We start from the raw sequence: 17,834 nt of genomic DNA, 5'->3' as shown, positions 1-17,834 counted from the left end.
TAACAGATAACTGATGAGCAAGCCTGGGCTCTGGCAGGGGATCCACACATAATGACATGCCCAAAGGACACACCTATCGCTGGGACTGAGCGTAAAGAAGCTGATGGATTAACCCGGTTTGGTTTACCAGACGACTCACAGACATGACATCAGAATCCGATTTTAGCCGTGGCCACAAAAACATGGTTCCTTAACCGCTGGACAGAGTGTGATCCCCCACACTCGTCCATCCCACTCTGCCAACACGGAAAACTATTTGAGTGACCTCAGCGCGCTCACTCCAGGCTCATCAAACAGGTAAGAAACAGGCGGTGCAGGACGCGTGATGCTGAGCGGCTCTCGACCAGGTCCAGCATAGTAAAAGCGCTGCACCGGCAGGGCTCAGGTGACCGCTTTGCAGGAGGCCCAACTTTCTGTTCACTGAAATAAATAAACAACGATGCGCTCTGACAAACACTTTGAACTCTTTCAAAGGTTCAAGTTATTTCAGCTGCGCTGGCAGAGACGGTGGCGCACGCCTCCGGAGCTTTTTAGCTGGAGCGGCGAATCCCAAATTTCCTTTGGCCAGTTCAAAGTTTTTGCAGAGCGCACAAATTCAGTAAAATAGGAATCCACCTCGGACTCTCTGAATGGCTGCGTAAACTCAGTGTTTAACGGGGGAAATGCGGAGCTTGCTGCGCGGCAGGTGATCGGGGCAGAGCTGCTTACCGGAGTTTCATTTCTAAAGCTCTTATCCGAAGATGCATAGTCTCCAGCTCCAGCTCTCGATGTCTCAACTCCGCTTGCTTAATGGGAAGATTCAGTTGGAGTTCCTCAGTCGACGTCCCTATTTTAGGAAAAGGAGGGATCTGTGGGTGCGCTTTCAGCCTCCGGTACAGGAGGTAGAAGCTCCACGTCAGCTTTACCTGCTTTACCTGTAGTGGATACCGAGCTGCTTCAGCTCCTGTTTCCTCATATTAAAACAAAAACAAAAAAACTAACAAACAAGGAAAACAAAACTTTGCAATGAGCAATGAATAAATAAATAATCCACTCTGCTACATTTATTGAGCAACTGTAATGTAGTTATTATTGCTTTGACTGGTGTTTCGCTCAGTTAATGGTTATTTTGATTCTTGCAAATATTCTGTTTCAAATGCAGTATATAATGTGTGATAACAGTGTGTATTTGTACACACTAAGTCAACAATCTAAATGCAGAAAAGGTCCTCAGGATGATTTCTTTCTCCTGCCAGGAAGGACACATCTGTGGGTGAGCAGCCATGGAGCTGCCTCACCTCCTCCTCCTCTTCCTCATCTCTTCCCTCCGCTGCACATCGCTGCCTCAGAATTCCCCCCAAGGGGATGATGCCTCCGTGGGCACCTCGCTGCCAGCAGTGGCTGCAGCAGGTCCCATCCTGCACAACCGGCCTTTCATCTTGGTGTGGAACATGCCCACGGCAAACTGTCTGACGCGCTACAACATCCACCTGGACCTGGGAGATTTTGATATTGTGAAGAACCACAAGCAGCGCTTCCAGGGACAGGTGATTGATTGTGTTTTCAGTGAGGTGTGATATTCCCTGTACAACAGTGATTATGCAGTTTTCTGTAGTTTACATATATTCTACTTGCATTCCATAGAAAGAGGGCTGGTGAGTGTGCTGTAACAGTAGGAAGCATTAAATGTGCAATAAATCCAAAGTGTGGCAAGAGGATAAAAAGCATGGTGATGCTGCAAAGCTGGGTAATATTATCTGGGAAAATGTTGGATTTTCCAGGAAATGACCATCTTCTACCGTGACCGCCTGGGGAAGTATCCATACCTCTCCCAAGATGGCAGGAAAGTGAATGGAGGACTCCCTCAGCTCGGTGACCTCGCCGCTCACCTTTCCCTCACAGTGACGCAGATGTCTGACCTCCTGCGACCAGATTTCAGCGGTCTAGCTGTCATCGACTGGGAGGAATGGCGGCCACTGTGGGAGACAAACTTCGGGCCTAAGATGGAGTACCGGAGGTTGTCCAAACTGCTGGTGAAACAGGAGCGACCAGATTTGTCAGAGCAGGCAGTGGCAACGCTTGGCGAGGCAGATGTTTGAGGAGAGCGCTCGGAAAGTTATGGAGGAGAAGCTGCAGTCGGCGGTAGAAAACGCCCCAAAGGCCTCTGGGGGTTTTATGGGTTTCCTGCCTGCTTAATAAGCACAAGAGAAAGACAGGTAGAGCAAAGCTGCGTGTGGAACAGCTGGTTGACTGGTAAGCCTGTTTTACTGATGATACAGACTGATCGATGTCCATCGTTTTTTTGCTTTGTGTGATTAGATAAAATCTACACGGGACGTTTGCCACAGGGGGACCAGACAGCAGAATGATGATGCTGTTCTGGCGCTGACTCAGTCCTCTGCCCCTCTACCTACCCACAGCATCTATCTGCCACAGAAACTGGCAGGGTCTGCAGATGCAGCTCTGATGGTCAGGTACAGAAAACCAACAAACCCAGACCACGTATATTCACCTTTTTCTGCGGCCTCAGGCATTCAGAGATCCAAACACGGCAGGGGTGTAAGCAATCCTGTCATTTAGCTTTGTTAGTCATGCTGGCCAGACAGGTGGTTATAAGTACTATTACTCAAAGGAAGCTCTGTACTTCTTTACCAGACACGCGCTGCTGGAGGCTTTGAGGGTGTCGTCACGTTGGCGCTATCACAACAACACCGACCACAAAACCCCGTCCTTCCCTATGCCAGGCTGGCATTCAACACACACTCAACTTCTCATAAGGTAGGATTTTCTTTTAGGATGCATCGCATGCCGTCACACCCATCAACCTAATATAACCATTCAGACTTGAGGCACGTAAACATGACATATTGTGTGTGTGCAGACGGACCTGAGCACACACTTGGGGAGAGTGCATCACTCGGGGCAGCTGGAGTTGTACTGTGGGGAGAGCTGAAATTTGCCAAATCCAAGGTGTGTATGTGAGAAAACGTTATCTGTGTGCCTGTGTGGTGTGTGTGTGCCTGTGTGGTAACCATATTGCTCTTCTCCCACCATCCAGAAACAGTGCACCCTTCTCAGAGACTACGTCCACAATGTCTTGGGTCCCTTTGTTCGATCACTGAGATCTCACACAGAGAGCTGCAGCCTCCAGCTTTGCCACGCAATGGACGCTGCAACCAGGAGACACCTGGGCTCTGGTCACAGGCTCACTGACCCCTCTAAAACCTTTCCGCAAACACTTTATGTGTCATTGCTACCCAGGCTGGTCTGGGGGAGGAGTGCGACGATGAGATGAATGAGAACGGACAGAAGGACGATTGACCTGAGCTTTTGGCTAAGGTGCTTTCAGGCAGAACTCATGGTCAACAAGACAAAAACACATTCCTGTACAGGTACAGGTGAGGGATACAAAGATCCCCGTGCAGAGCTGTGAGGGCTCTTTCTTAGTTTTCTGGCTAATCTGGCCTTCTCCTTCTTGATTGTAACCCATGGTTTGCACCTTGTTGTAAACAGTTGCATTTCCATTCGTTCAGGCATCTCTTGATTGCAGACTTAACAATGATACATCTCAAGAGTGTTTTTTGACTCAGATGCTGTGAAGTTGTTTTTCATGGCAATAATTCTGTCATCATGCACTCATGTTGTCTTCTGTGGTCTTTGGGGCCTTTGGGTGTTGCTGAGCTGATCAGTGCATTCATTATTGATTTGATCACTCCTAAAGTTTTTGCTGAGTCTGATCATTTTTTTCCAGCCTAATGATGGCGGCCCTCACATGTGGAACTGATTCATCTCTTTGGGCCTCATATTTAAAATTACAGTGAAAAGCTATAAATACAAATTCAGCACTTTGTATCAACTCCACGTATACATCTGCTTCATTTGTCATTAATGAACAAGAGAACAGACCTCACCTGGCCATGAAACTGTTTGTCAGTCAATTGTCCAATTACTTTCGAGCTCCTGAAAACGAGGACTATGTATAAAAATGGCAGTAATTCCTAAATAGTTACTGCAATACTTTGTTACCACTCCCTTGAATTAAAGCTAAAAATGTGCACTTCAGTCAAATCTTGATTGTTTGATTTAATATCCACTGTGGTGCTGTACAGACGCAAAGAAATAAAGGTTGTTTTTTTGTCCAACAAATGATTTACCTAACTGTAATCTGCACTGACTGGACTTACAGTCCCTACAGTTTAACAAATTACTATAAAAACAGGACATTTTTATAGTAATGTTCCATTCTTCGTAGATGCAGTTGAATGCAGTAAATGCTAATACGACAAAGCTTAACAGACCACATTAATAATAATAAGCTACATTTTTATGGTTCACATGGGAATAAAATTTATCATTAAATCACTAAGTTGCATTTTTTATGGTTATTTTCAGTTATTAGAGTTTAATTGTTTTGGCTGAGTGCAGAGGTAAGGCTAAAAAAACAAAACTGGATTCAGGCTACATGACAGGACCTGTAGTTCAATTTTACCTGTAATAAGCCGTTTATGGATATTACAGTAGGAACACTAAACAGTGTAATGAGAACAAAACAACTGGCAGTATTTTACTGTAAGAGATACTACACAATAATTTGAACAATCAGTTTGCTAAAGCGTTGCATATCATGTGCTGTTATGAGATGAACCACCTCCCTTCTGCCACACTGTTCTCAGTGCCACCATTAAACAAAAGTTTATTTAAAAGTCCTTTTCAAATGATCTCAGACCTGCTAGATGGTTTCAGAAAACTCCAACCTCTTAATTATATGGTTATAATCCTGAAACACTCTCGGTGTTGTACGATCTTCCTCACGTCCGTGCTCTCACGGCTGTCAGGTTGTGCTCAGTGTCTGCAGTTCTTGGATCAGCAGTGACAGCTCTGTGGCTGCAGCCTCTTTTTCTCTCACTGCCCTCGGTCAGCATCCGTATTGCGCTGCCCTGCTGGACTGGAAGGAGACAAAAACACACGTTTACTTTTGCGCATTTGACACATTTCACTTGTTATTTTTACGAAAAAAAAAAAAATTTCCGTGATTCAGATTGAAATTCAAAGTATCTCACCTAAGAAGTAAAAGATGAGTAACACTGTGAGCAGCACCAAAGTGATAATAGCGCAGCCCATGGCATAGGCACGCGATGAACTTGGTGTCAACATATCCTGCAGACGGCTCTGCCATTTTTTGCTGACTGGGTGGCCTCTTTGATTGGCAGCTGCCACCTCACAGGTGCAAAGATTCCCATTAGGGGAGGGTGTGTATGCCGGACGAGGAGGCCTCATCCCTGAAATCAAATATAGTGGGAGTCAGCGTGTGTGTGCGCATTGTGGATGGTGTGTTATCCTCATGCCTGTGTTTGGGGCGAGTTCACCTTTGTGGCTGTGCTCGGGGTGGGTTCGGTGGAGGTCATTGATGGAGTCGACAGAATGTAGCTCGATCTCTGTGAGATCTCTGTCGCTCACCCTGTAGAACTGAGGAGTGGTCTGAGTGGAAGGAGGCCTCGACATGTCTCCTCCTCTTGAGAGAAAAATGAAGAAAAAAATATGCTCACTGCCAGAATGACAATGCCAAACATGAGAGTTGCATTAGCCTCAAAATGCCAAGATAGACCATGGATTTAAAAGCTTCATAATAATAACTTTGAAGTTTGGGTCTGTAAACAGCTCTAATGTTAAGATTAGGCTTAAGCCTTCCCTCTCTCAGGGATTACTATTGGGCAGCACAATTAAGACCAATGATATACTGGCGTAATCCTTCATATGATGCCCAGTGGAAAAGCATTGAAGAGGGCCTGACTCCAATTCCCATAGAAGCACTTATAGCAGATAGCAATTTACAAAGCTTCATAAAAATATAGAAACCCATGGGTCAAGCAGACCCTGAAAATATGGAAGACCATAAAAAACAAAATTCAAATTAGAAGAAGATATGATACACAGTTTACACCAAGTAGTTAGATACAAGATTTAAAGGAATGGACATATAAAGGACTAACAGCGATATGCAGGTAATGAAGGGAAATACACTATTAAGTTTTGAAATACTCAAAGAAAAATACTCATTAGAAACACAGGATTTCTACCGCTACCTACAGATGAGACACTTTGTCCAGAATCAAGCAAGCAGCTGCTGGATCTGTTTAAAAGAGCATATAATTCAAACAAAGACAGAGGTATTATTTCAGGTTTATATAAAGGGTTAGGAACATAAAACACATTGGACCATCTATATAAAAACAAAATGGGAAATAGAGGGAGAATTAAATATAACGGAGAAAGAATGGATAACAATCTGGGAGTACCAATGGAATGCAGCAGCTCACTAAGCTGGAGGGAGTTTGGCTGGAAAAGCCTGATTAGATACTTTATCACACCTTACCAGAAATCTCAGTGCAAAGGTAGCTCTCTAGCTTGTTGGAGAAATTGCGGAAGCATGAATGCTAATCATTATCATATATTTTGGGATTGTCAGACAATTAAAATGTACTGGAAGGGAATACGTAATGCAATACGAGACATTTAGGTAGTCATCTGCCATTGGAGAGCGACGTTCTTCTCTTTGGACTGGTGCCCGAAGAATGGCCGAAAAGAGACAAATATCTGTTTAATATCCTACTAGTGGCTGGTAAAAAGGCTATTACCAAAAAATGGCTGACTCAGGAAAGCCCAACTTTGAATATGTGGTGAACATTATAATGGACATATACAGGATGGAGAGAATAACTGCAGAAATAAATCATAAGACAGATCTATTTGATTCACGATGGGAGAAATGGATAGACTATATAATATCACGGCAGGCCTGATACTACTTGGTTAACTTTATTTAATGCATGATTCACAAAAACAACCACCCCCTCTCCTCAAGCGTTCATGTTCTTGATAGTTCATTGTACTATTACCTTTTTGTAGTTCTGGGTTTTTTAATTTATTTTTTTTATTTACTTCCCCCCATAAAACGGGACATTCAGACAGATACATGGCAATATGGTTGGGAATAGATGTATATTGATTTTCTGGATGCTGAATGTCAATAAAAATACAATTAAAAAAAAAAGATTAGGCTTAAAGCTTATTGTTAGTGCTCCAATAGGCTAAGGCTGTTGGGGGACTTCCCATGATGCACTGAGCATGCCTCCTCCACTCACATCTTTTCAGTCTTCATGTGTTTATGTCACAACTGCATGTCACTAAAATTTGTCTCTCTCTCTGCTCCCCAAACTAAACCGCGATGGCTGCTCCTCCTTCATCCTTCCTCCTGTCACCAAGTTCTTGCTCATAGGGGATTATCTGATGTTTGAGGTTTCCTTTCTAATATAATATCTCTGTGAATTGGTGGTATATAGATATATTTGAACTGACTTGAACTCAATTACTGACTATTAGTGTCTGAAAAGACACCAATAAGGAAAGTGGCCACAGCTGTAAGAAATTCTTAAATACACTACAACAAAACATCATAAGAGTTTCACACAAGTCCTTGAAATAATAAAAGAGAACTGGATAAAATAAATGAAGCAATAGACTTACAAAGAAACGAACAGTCTCTAATTTTTATGGTCTTTTTTTAATTTAATGGAGAGACAGAATATCAACCAAAAATCCACTCCTCTTGACTGCCACTTAGTAACTCAAAGCGTCAGCTCTCTACACAGATTTTTTTAATATGATTGAGGTCTGGAGACCGGCTCGGAGAACTCCATGACTTTAATGTGCTTCTTCTTTAGCTCTCTGTTGCTGTCTTGGTGGTATGTTTTGGGGCATTTTCATGCTGGAAGATCCATCCACGACCCATCTTCAGTGTTCTGGTTGAGGGAAGGAGGTTCTCATTCAGATTTTACAGTACATGCACCCATCCGTACCCATCAGTACCCCGCCTCTCGCCCTATGACAGCTGGGATAGGCTCCAGCCCCAGTACCACCCTGTGTGATGTTGTAGATAGGAGAAGGATTTTACCTTTCTTCAAACAGACGTCTAAAGTCATGTACACCTTTAAAGGTTATTAACTGAGTGAGACAGACCTTCGGTGGCCTATGGTACCCTAGATGTCACCCTTTGTGCCTTCCCAAGTTCACATGACTGGTTCTCCTGGTTTCCCTTATGCCATGGGAATTCCCAGTCCTTTTGGAGGCCTAGTCAAGTGACTGCAAGACACGCATACTAAATAAGTAATAAACAGAGTTGAGCTCTTGTTGTAGGAAGGAGTTATAATATATTCTGCTGATAAAATAAAGCAGTAGGTCACTGATGAGGTTATGAGGGGGCAAAAAATCTTTGCCTATTTGAAGAGAAAAACACACAAGTCACATGGGTAGCTGATGAATTTGAGCTATTATTAAAGCTGGTTGCCTGACCGATAAAGGCACAGCCCTGCTGGAATTTCAGTCAAGGGTTAAAGGAGGCTTTTGCCTAATGGTCAACATAATTATTAATTGAAAACATGATTTAGCCTACTACAGGAATATGTTGGATTTACCAAGTACCTAATGTAAACTCATGGAAATAAACAGACCTGTTTTACTGGCTAAAACTACAAAATAACATTGTCTCCCACTTACCTTTTGTCACCATGAACAACGCTGCGTTAGATTGTGTGTGTCTGCTTGTCTTTCTGTTTCAGTCACTCTTCTTGCTCACACTGTTCTCTCACATCCAGACACCTGATTGCCAAAACACACGTCTGCACCCAGTGGCGCAGCAGTAAAATCAATTAAGTCTCTCAATAGGTCTTTCAGGAGCCACACTGTGGCAAAATAAATCCAGCTGAACTCCGGCCCAATCCCGACAGTGAAATCCCAATGTATAAAAACCAAAAGGAAAGTGCAGATTTTGCCCAAGGATCCTACTCCTCCAGAGTGTCACTGAGCAACTGCAGGACTGCCCCAGAATCAACCCCTCCTACTCCTAAATATGTTTGTGAGTCTCTGTGGTCTGATTTAGCCCAGCCTGGTTGCCCTGTTTAAGCAGAAGGGAGACATGGGCAGAGAGAGGAAGTTTTTTTCCCCCCTATTACCCCCGCTGCAAGCATGCTCACGCACACACCCAGCTTTGCAGGCCCCAAAGGCCTAAAATAGCAGAGGAGACATGGAGTTATTATTAGCTGCTCAGGCTAAAGGATGACTCAGTGATTGGGTGGAGGGCATGATGGGGTACACAGGGATAAACACGCACATAAATACTCACAAAGACAAATATCACAGTCAGGTAGGCAGTTTTATCTCACCAAAAACACCTCTGATGTGTTAGAATCAAGAATGGATGACCCAGACCATGGCACTGACAAAACAAACAAACAAACAAACAAACAAAAAATACCCCTGAAAACAGGTGGCAGAGCAGATGATGATAAGGTTTTCATTGGGAGTGAACAGGATGGACAGAATTAAAAATGAGTACATCAGGGGGATGGCTCAGGTTAAGTGGTTTGGAGACAAAGTTCGAGCAGGAGGGTCGAGACGTGCAGAGCAGGGATAGTGGATATATTGACAAAATATGTTGAATATGGAGCTGCCAGGCAAGAGCAAATGGGGCTCATAGATGTAGTGAGGGTCGACAGAGGGTGTGGCAGAGGAGGATGCCAGGGATAGGGTGAGGCAGATAATCTGCTGTGGCGACCCCTAAAGGCAGCAGCTGAAAGAAGAAGAAGAAGGAGCAGCTAAAATGAAAATACAACTTATTTCACATTCATTTTTCTCTGTTTTGCCCATTCAGAACTAGAACTAAATGTAGCCTTAAATGAATTGCCACAAGCTGCAGATTTTCAGGCTTTTGTGCAGCTGTGCCTGAATGCATTTGGCATTGTCTGAAAAGTGGTGCAAGACCCTGAAAATCAGGGTTTATTGGATATGAGGGCAGACGTTTAATTTAACTGCTAAACAGGAACTCTCGAGAGCAGCACTTCTGTGTTGCCTTTGCTTAATGACATGGTTATGAAACATTTCTGTGAGCCTCACTTCTTTTTTATGAAGAGTTTATCAAACTGAATTGATATAAATGATGTATTTGTACTTTCTGGGTTTAGTTTCCCAAAGAAGCAGAACTTTGAGGTTTTGTAGTCTGCGTGTAAAACACCAGAACCAAATGCAGCTGTTAGAAACGCACCTAAAGTGTAAACAAAGGGCTTCCGGTTATTACGTTTTTTCCTTTTGAATTAAACCTCCATTTGAAATGCACGGTATCCATAATAAGTACATCAGTAATCCCTAATACTTCAGGTGCCATCTGCCTTGTGATTTCTTTTAATAAGATAACGCACAATTCACTGCATCAACCAACCAATCCATCAACTACATTACCCACAAGTCCATACGCCCGATCGCTACGCTTCAGGCGTTTTTTCTGCCAGGAAAGCGCAAACTGCACTGAGTGAGGAGGTCAAAGAGTTTTGAAACACAGCGGAAGTGTTACCCCGTTAGGAGCAACGAGAGTGCGTGCTGACTTTAGCGGGGGACTCCGGTGTCATTATGTGGGCTCGGTTGATGATTGGGGTCGGGGGTTCGGGGCTCGGGCTGCGGGCTACCAGGGGCGGCTTGCTGCGGGTCGCTGGAGCTCGATGTGCGGGGAGGAGGCAGCAGCAGCAGAGCCAGGCTGCCAGTACAGAGGTAAGGCGCCGTGTGACGCTGCACGGTGAACCCGTCTGCAGAAGTATGTCAAATGCTTTTTGCGTCTGACTTCATATGCAGTTTATGCAGCTCCGGTATATTTTTCGATTGGAGGATAATAAACTCGTTACGCAAACTTTTGTTGTTATGGATTTTTTTTTTTTTTGATTTTTTGCAACAGGTTCACCTATTAATACTAACACTCACTGATACATTTTTTTTTCCAGTGTGGCCCTCAGGTATGTTTATTCTACTTTATAGGACCTTTTATTTCAGGGTGTCAATGAAAAAGTGAAACTCTATTTGAATAAAGATTTTAGGCCTATAAGTCGTTCAGGAATGAGGTTTGGTACGGTGTGAATTTTAAATGATCGGCTCTGTTATTGTTACTGCCTATTACAGTACCAACATGCGAGTTTGTGAGAGCAGCAGCTTGTCCGTGCGCACATGATGTACATCTGTCCCAGCAGGCTGGCCCTCCCCCTGCCTGCTTCACTTCACTGAGCTGCACAAAATGATTTGATTAAAACCACGAGTGACTGAATCTTCAGTTCTGCCAGTGCGGTCAGAGGCTGCGGGGTGATCTCACCGAGATGCATTCATCCAGCTTTTTATTCATTCATTCATTCCTTTCCTGTGCTTTTGAAGGGTTGTATGCAAAGGAGGTTTTGATTGAAACAGCTGATCAAGAATAGGATCAATCTGTTTTTTCCCACTCTCTATATAGCTGACTTTGGAAAGTTTGGAAAGGTGCAGACACACTCTATCCCATAATGCACTGCTGTTGCTGTGGCTGACCCCCCCCCCCCCCCCCCCTTTCACCAACTGGTTCAAAGGTCAGACAGAAGAGCGCACAAGAGAGAGCAAGGTCTAGCTGTATATTAATCAAACATGTGTTGTTGTTATTATCTTCCTGTTCACTGGTATTTGCAGAACATGCTGTTCCAAATTATCTAGTTAATCAAAGTGGTTAAATATTTTTTTATACTTCCTTCAAAAGTTATGCAACTCCTTTGGAACTGGAAACTGTGTGTTGCCAATTGTTCCCTGGTTGGATTCTTTATTACCACGTTCAGAAAAACATGCAACAGTTTAATGCTAAACTAATAAACCTTTTAGAAACACTTGTGCCACATTTAAAAGTGTGCAAGATTATAATATCAGAAGTCACAGTATTTCTGCTGTGTACTTGTACTACTAGTCTAATGTTCTCTTTTTGCCAGGCTGCCTTGAAGAAGACTCCACTATTTGACTTCCACAGGGAGCAGGGGGGGAAGATGGTGGAGTTTGCAGGCTGGAGTATGCCCGTCCAGTATAAAGACAGTCACATCGCCTCTCACATGCACACCAGAGAGCACTGCTCCATCTTTGATGTCAGCCACATGCTGCAGGTGAGGAACACACTCTTAAACATGGAATGTGAGGGGTAATGGTCTGGGGAGGCATATCTATGGAGGGATATACAGACCTCTACAGGCTAGGCAACGGCATCCTGGCTGTCATTAGGTATCAGGATCCATTGTCAGACCCTATGCTAATGCAGTGGGTCCTGAGTTCCTCTTGGTGCATAACAATGCCTGACCTTGTGTGGTGAAAGTATGCAGGCAGTTCCTGGAGGATGAAGGAACTGATAGCACTGACTGACCCCACGCTCGCCTGACCCAAATCCAATGGAACCCCTCTGGGACATTATGTTTCAGCCCATCTGACACCACCAGGTTTCACCTCAGACTGTCCAGGAGTTCAGTGATGCCCCGGTCCACATCTGAGAGGAGATCCCTCAGGACACCATCCATTGTCTCATTAGGAGCACGCATAGCAACACGTGGGGTCATACAAACTACTGCGTACCATTTTGAATTGCTGCAATGAAAATGGACTTTCTGGGTGTCTTTCCATCAAATGATGTGGCATCCTTTCATTCCTAACACATTATCCAGTCCATATCAGTGTAGATATCCAGCATATTTTTTTTTCCCCCACTGAGATCTGATGTCTTTTCAAAGTGGTACCTTAATTTTTTTGAGCAGTGTATTATTCTCAGCTGTTCTCATTTACTATTATCCCTGCTAAACTAATGCACATTCAGGCTTGCTTTGTGTTTTGGGATGATTTTTAGATTTTTTTTTTTTCTTCATTTCAGTGATATTAGTGATGACCACTGAGGGAAAAAAAGACAGGTCATACCTTAAGATGAATTAGCACATTGGAAGTGTGATTCATCACTCCAGAGAACACGTCTCCACCGCTCTAGAGTCCAGTGGTGGTGTGCTTTACATCAGTGCATCCGATGCTTTGCATTGTGCTTGGTGATGTAAGGCTTGGATGCAGCTGCTCGGCCATGGAAACCCATTCCATGAAGCTCTCTACACACTACACAGCATTGAAGATTGGAGGTCTGCAGTGGCTGACTCTGCAGAAACTTAGTGATCTTTGTGCAATATGTGCCTCATGCTCGCTGACCCCACTCTGTGATTTTACATAGCCTACCACTTCATGGCTGAGTCACTGTCGTTCCTAATCACTTCCACTTTGCCATAATACCACTAACAGTTGACTGTGGAATATTTAGTAGCGAGGAAATTTTACAACTGGACTTGTTGCGCAGGTGGCGTCCTATCACGGTACCACGCTGGGATTCACTGAGCTCCTGAGAGCGACCCACTCTTTCACTAATGTTTGTGAAAGCAGTCTGCATGCCTCTCCAGAAATCTGCTGTAGAAAGATTTGATCACAGCCTTTTTTCTTTTCCTCCGTCAGACCAAAGTCCACGGCAAAGACAGGGTGAAGTTCATGGAGTCTCTGGTGGTTGCCGACATCGCAGAACTCAAGGACAACCAGGTAGATGAGGGACTGTTTCATTCTGACACTGCTTTTACTGACTTTTTGTTCACTTTGAGGCAGTGAACGGAAGCTGTAAACACAAAACTGACATACTTTGGCCCGCTGTGATTTAGAAAGCCCAATCATTGCTCGCCTTTATGAGCTCTCATGAAAAATATGTAGCTGTCTAAAAGATTGTTGAAGTAATGATTCTCAGTAAACTTTTAGTTAGTTTAAATTTGTACACAGTCATGGTCTTTGAGCTGTTCTTTAACTGTATGTATAAAATCATTAAAGATGTGTGCTGTACAATCATCCCACCCGGGAAAATGAACAGTTCAAAGAAATCATTAAAAGCCCAAAACTACCATCACATTCATGCTCATGACGAGTGTGCGTAAACATCTGATCACAACTTTATAAACTTAGGAATAAATATAATAATCTAATCTCCATCTAAACACCATGTCTACTGTGTCCTTTTTCTGTGTTTTCTTCCATATTCTCTTCTCTTTCATCCCTCACCTCCAAGGGCACGTTGACCCTCTTCACCAATGAGAAAGGTGGGATTATTGATGACCTCATTGTGACAAAGACAGACCAGGGCTACCTCTACGTTGTCTCCAACGCTGGCTGTGCTGAAAAGGACTCCGCTCACATGAAGGTGAACTCCAGGAACGTGCGTAGCAAACAGACAAAGCGTTAGAAAGCATCTGATGTGCGTGGGTGTGTTTTGTTTTCAGGGCAGACTGGCAGAGTTCAAATATGCAGGTTTTGATGTGGATCTGGAGTTTCTTGATTGCGCACTGATTGCTGTGCAAGGTAGAATATCTGTGGGATGGTCTTTCATCTTGTTTTCTTTCCTTTGGTTTTGCTTTCATTCATCGTGTCTACCTTTCTTACTTCATTTATTCTTCCTCTCTCCATCTTTTCTTTTCATCTTTCAGTTTTGCCGTTCCTACTGATTTTTTCTTTTGCTCACCATCTTAGCTCGTTTCTCTTTTGTTTTTCTCCTTGTCAGTACTCACTTCACTGTTTTAGGTTTTTTTGTGTATTTTCTTTCATTCTTTCCTCCTTGAATCCTTTATAAACTTAAAATATGACCCCCTACAGGTTAGATGTCTTAGATTTTGCAGATAATTCTTTATTTTCATGTCTCCAGGTCCCACCATGTCTCGTGTGCTTCAGGCGGGGTTGAAGGAGGACCTCAGTAAGCTAACTTTCATGACCTCCACCCTGGCCACTGTGTTTGAGGTTCCTGACTGCAGAGTAACTCGATGTGGATACACCGGAGAGGACGGGGTGGAGGTGAGCATATGTGTGTTTGCAGGTACTTTCTTGGCATTCTTACATTAAGACATACCTAGATCATTTTTACATCCACAACAGCGATGAATACGGCATATGTGCACGAATGGACAGCACATCAAGTGACATGTAATGCATTAGTATAGTGCTGGCTTGACGTGGGGGCGGCCATGCTGTGCACATGTTGATGTGTGGTAATGCTGCTGTAGGAGTGGAGATGGTAAAGCAACATCTGACTTCTGTGAAGATGTTTGTCATCTGCACGGCCCGTCCCATCGCCTGTCCCATACGTCTCTGGAGCACCCCCGCACCCGCTCTGTGTGTGAGTCTGTTATTGCCTGGACAGTTTGTTTCTTTCTGACCTGAGTATGAATATGTTACTAGGTGTGACCTACTGTAGTAAGTTAGCTGCCGGGACTTTGGCAGAAATGTGACCATTCACACATGAAGCCGACACGACAAGATACAGTCCCATTTATGGAAAGGAGAGCAAGTCTGACAGAGGCTTATGTGACATATTTATCAAAACCACAAATGCAAAACCAAAATTAAAGATAGAGGCTCACCAAAGTCATAAAGTTACTAACAGACATTGCCTTCTTTAGAGCCAATAAATAAAAGAGCGTAATTTGTATGCCACATTTCTCATTATCCTGGGAATCATTATTCATTCACTAGTTGTATTCCTGTCCTGGGTTAGAATCCACCGTCTGACTGAGACCTCTCTGTGTGGAGTTTGCATGTTCTCCCTGTGCCCGTGTGGGTTTCCTTCAGGTACTCCAGGTTTTCTCCCACAGTCCAAAGACATGCAGTTACTGGGGTTAGGTTCACTCTAAATTGCCTATAGGTGTGAATGTGAGTGTGAGCGGTTGGCTGTCTCTCTGTGTTAGCCCTGCGACAGGCTGGTGTCCTGTCCAGGGTGTACCTCGCCTCTCGCCCTATGACAGCCAGCATAGACTCCAGCCCCCTTGCAGCCCTGAATTGGATAAGCAGAAGAGGATAGATGGATGGATGGAAGTTGTATTCCTTGTAAAGAAAGATTACAATCACTTGGTTGTTTACAAGCCCCAAACACAATAATCTCAGTCTCAGTGTTCTGCAAAGTTTCTTTGTGGTATTTAGCTTTATTCACTGTCACTCCATCACAGTGAAAGATCACATAGCAACATTGTTAAAGTTATTGTAATATCAGAGGAAACTGACCCAGATGAATGGTTGACTAAAACGATTTATATTTTTCATAGTGTTTATCTGCCCACTCAGCTGGACTCCTGCAGAAAACAGGATGGATGTGGGTGGCTCGCTCCGTCTTACAGAGAGATGTGGCAGCTTGCTTTTCTTTGTCTTCATTTCACTTGGTGCTCAGGCTCACATGACTTAGTGTTTTGTTTTTTTTTTAATTATATTTATTCTAACCGCTTGAGTTATCAAACTAATTGACTGTTTCTCTTAAAGATTTTGAAATATTTTGCGTAACATTGAATGGCCTCGTAATACAGTGGTTTACACATTCATGTTTACACGCACATTTGTAGCAGACTTCTCCAAAACTGGGATAAAAACTGGGATAAAAAGCACTATACAGCCTTACATGTGTGCATTTGATTTTAAGGTGACGTGTCCGTTTTGAATTTTCAATTCTCAGAACTTTATTGGGATTAAATGTGCTTGGATGGAGACCCTGCTCTACAGTTCACTCGTGTCTCTGTGTCCTAGATCTCCGTCCCTCAGTCTAGAGTGGTGGAGCTGACGGAGAAGCTACTGACCAACAGTGAGGTGAAGCTGGCCGGGCTGGGAGCTAGGGACAGTCTGCGACTGGAGGCGGGGCTTTGTCTCTATGGCAATGACATAGATGAGACCACCACACCTGTGGAGGCCGCCCTTGTCTGGACCATAGGTTGGACTTTCGTGGTCATTTATTATTTAAATACAGATTTTTTTTTCCAACTCTTGCTTTTATGTGAGGCTGTGCTGGAACTTGTGATTTTAAAAGATGTGAATTCTTTTATGTTTAGTTACCACTTAAAAATCCACACAAAAAGCCCACTCACCTCCTTGGTCTCCGGTTGGCTCACAGATGACGAGAAGCCGCATGTGTCCTTGGGCTCTCTAGGATCTTTTTAGGATCATTAGATGCCACAATCAGATATTTTGAAATTACACCTAAGAATGATTTAGTTCCCAGATGTTGTGCACATCTGTATTTTAATTCTGTCTGTTGTGTCAGTTAACTCTGTTGGTGTCTCCCACAGGAAAGCGCAGACGCCAGGCCAAAGATTTCCCCGGTGCTGACATCATCGTACCTCAGATCACAGCCAAGACTGCCAAGAAGAGAGTGGGCCTGGTGTCCACCGGCCCCCCAGTCCGGCAACACACGCCCATTCTCAGCCCTGACGGAAAGGTCATAGGTCAGAATGCTCCAAAGTGCAAACACAGACATAAAAAGATTCCTTATTTAAAGACAATATGTTTAGAATTATGACAGCATTGTTTTTTGCCACGGTGTCTATTGTGGTGTTACCACTGGGGGTCTCCAAAATCACACATTTTCAAATCCTACACATTAGGGCTTTAAAATGTTTAGATTTATTTTACATCTTTTTCAACTACCAGCGTGATGACTGTTGAACATTGCTTTACATGTGTAAGCCACAATTCATAATTAGCTCGTTTTATAGAAACAAATGAATAAAAATGTCCAGCACACAATATGGCCAAAAGGTTTTATTGTACCTCTGCTTTAAGAGATTTCCTCTGAAGCTGTAGTCAGAAATGCATCTGCCAGAGATTTCCTTGGAAAGACAAATTCCCTCTTGTTTTATACAGGCGAGGTGACCAGTGGCTGCCCCTCTCCCTGCCTGAAAAGGAACATTGCCATGGGTTATGTGGACGCAGCGTTCACCAAGAATGGAACAGGCATTCAGGTCGAGGTCAGGAAAAAAGCAGTGCCAGCCACCGTCAGCAAGATGCCCTTTGTGCCCACAAAGTACTATTCTGGGTAGGAGAGACACATGCGTGGCGAGTATACGTGCTGCTGAGCATTTCTTCAGATGATCCCATATTTACCAGTGCCGCCCCCTCATGCCATAAAACAGCAATATAAAATTTACAGACCTTCACTGGTGAGC

At 43.7% G+C, this 17,834-nt stretch overlaps 2 protein-coding genes across 2 annotated transcripts; both read left to right on the top strand.

Annotated features, from left to right (window-relative positions):
* Positions 1-105: 105 nt before the first annotated feature.
* Positions 106-4,304, top strand: hyal3 (hyaluronidase 3). The gene is given in 14 exon segments (XM_030734401.1): positions 106-297; positions 1,236-1,526; positions 1,761-2,057; positions 2,059-2,119; positions 2,122-2,169; positions 2,172-2,195; positions 2,299-2,318; positions 2,320-2,453; positions 2,635-2,696; positions 2,699-2,757; positions 2,872-2,949; positions 3,038-3,214; positions 3,216-3,257; positions 3,259-4,304. Coding segments are annotated over 13 exon segments (1,308 nt in total). The 5' UTR covers positions 106-297; positions 1,236-1,262; the 3' UTR covers positions 3,301-4,304.
* Positions 4,305-10,308: 6,004 nt separating this feature from the next.
* Positions 10,309-17,834, top strand: amt (aminomethyltransferase). The gene is made up of 9 exons (XM_030733712.1): positions 10,309-10,575; positions 11,799-11,966; positions 13,336-13,416; positions 13,931-14,062; positions 14,142-14,220; positions 14,561-14,706; positions 16,423-16,603; positions 16,959-17,114; positions 17,533-17,834. The coding sequence occupies exons 1-9, from the start codon at positions 10,438-10,440 to the stop codon at positions 17,706-17,708; spliced, it is 1,257 nt and encodes a 418-aa protein (XP_030589572.1). The 5' UTR covers positions 10,309-10,437; the 3' UTR covers positions 17,709-17,834.

The sequence above is a fragment of the Archocentrus centrarchus genome, chromosome 7, assembly GCF_007364275.1.
Source record: "Archocentrus centrarchus isolate MPI-CPG fArcCen1 chromosome 7, fArcCen1, whole genome shotgun sequence".
NCBI classification, from domain to species: domain Eukaryota; kingdom Metazoa; phylum Chordata; class Actinopteri; order Cichliformes; family Cichlidae; genus Archocentrus; species Archocentrus centrarchus.
The sequence above is the reverse complement of the archived record's forward strand: the minus strand, read 5'-3'. Positions and strand labels throughout refer to the sequence as shown.

Coding starts and splice junctions, on each gene's coding strand:
- amt (XM_030733712.1), top strand. CDS start 10,438: ATGTGGGCTCGGTTGATGATTGGGGTCGGGGGTTCGGGGCTCGGGCTG. Junction 14,707..16,422: donor CCGGAGAGGACGGGGTGGAG/GTGAGCATATGT, acceptor TCTGTGTCCTAG/ATCTCCGTCCCTCAGTCTAG. Junction 17,115..17,532: donor CCCTGACGGAAAGGTCATAG/GTCAGAATGCTC, acceptor TGTTTTATACAG/GCGAGGTGACCAGTGGCTGC.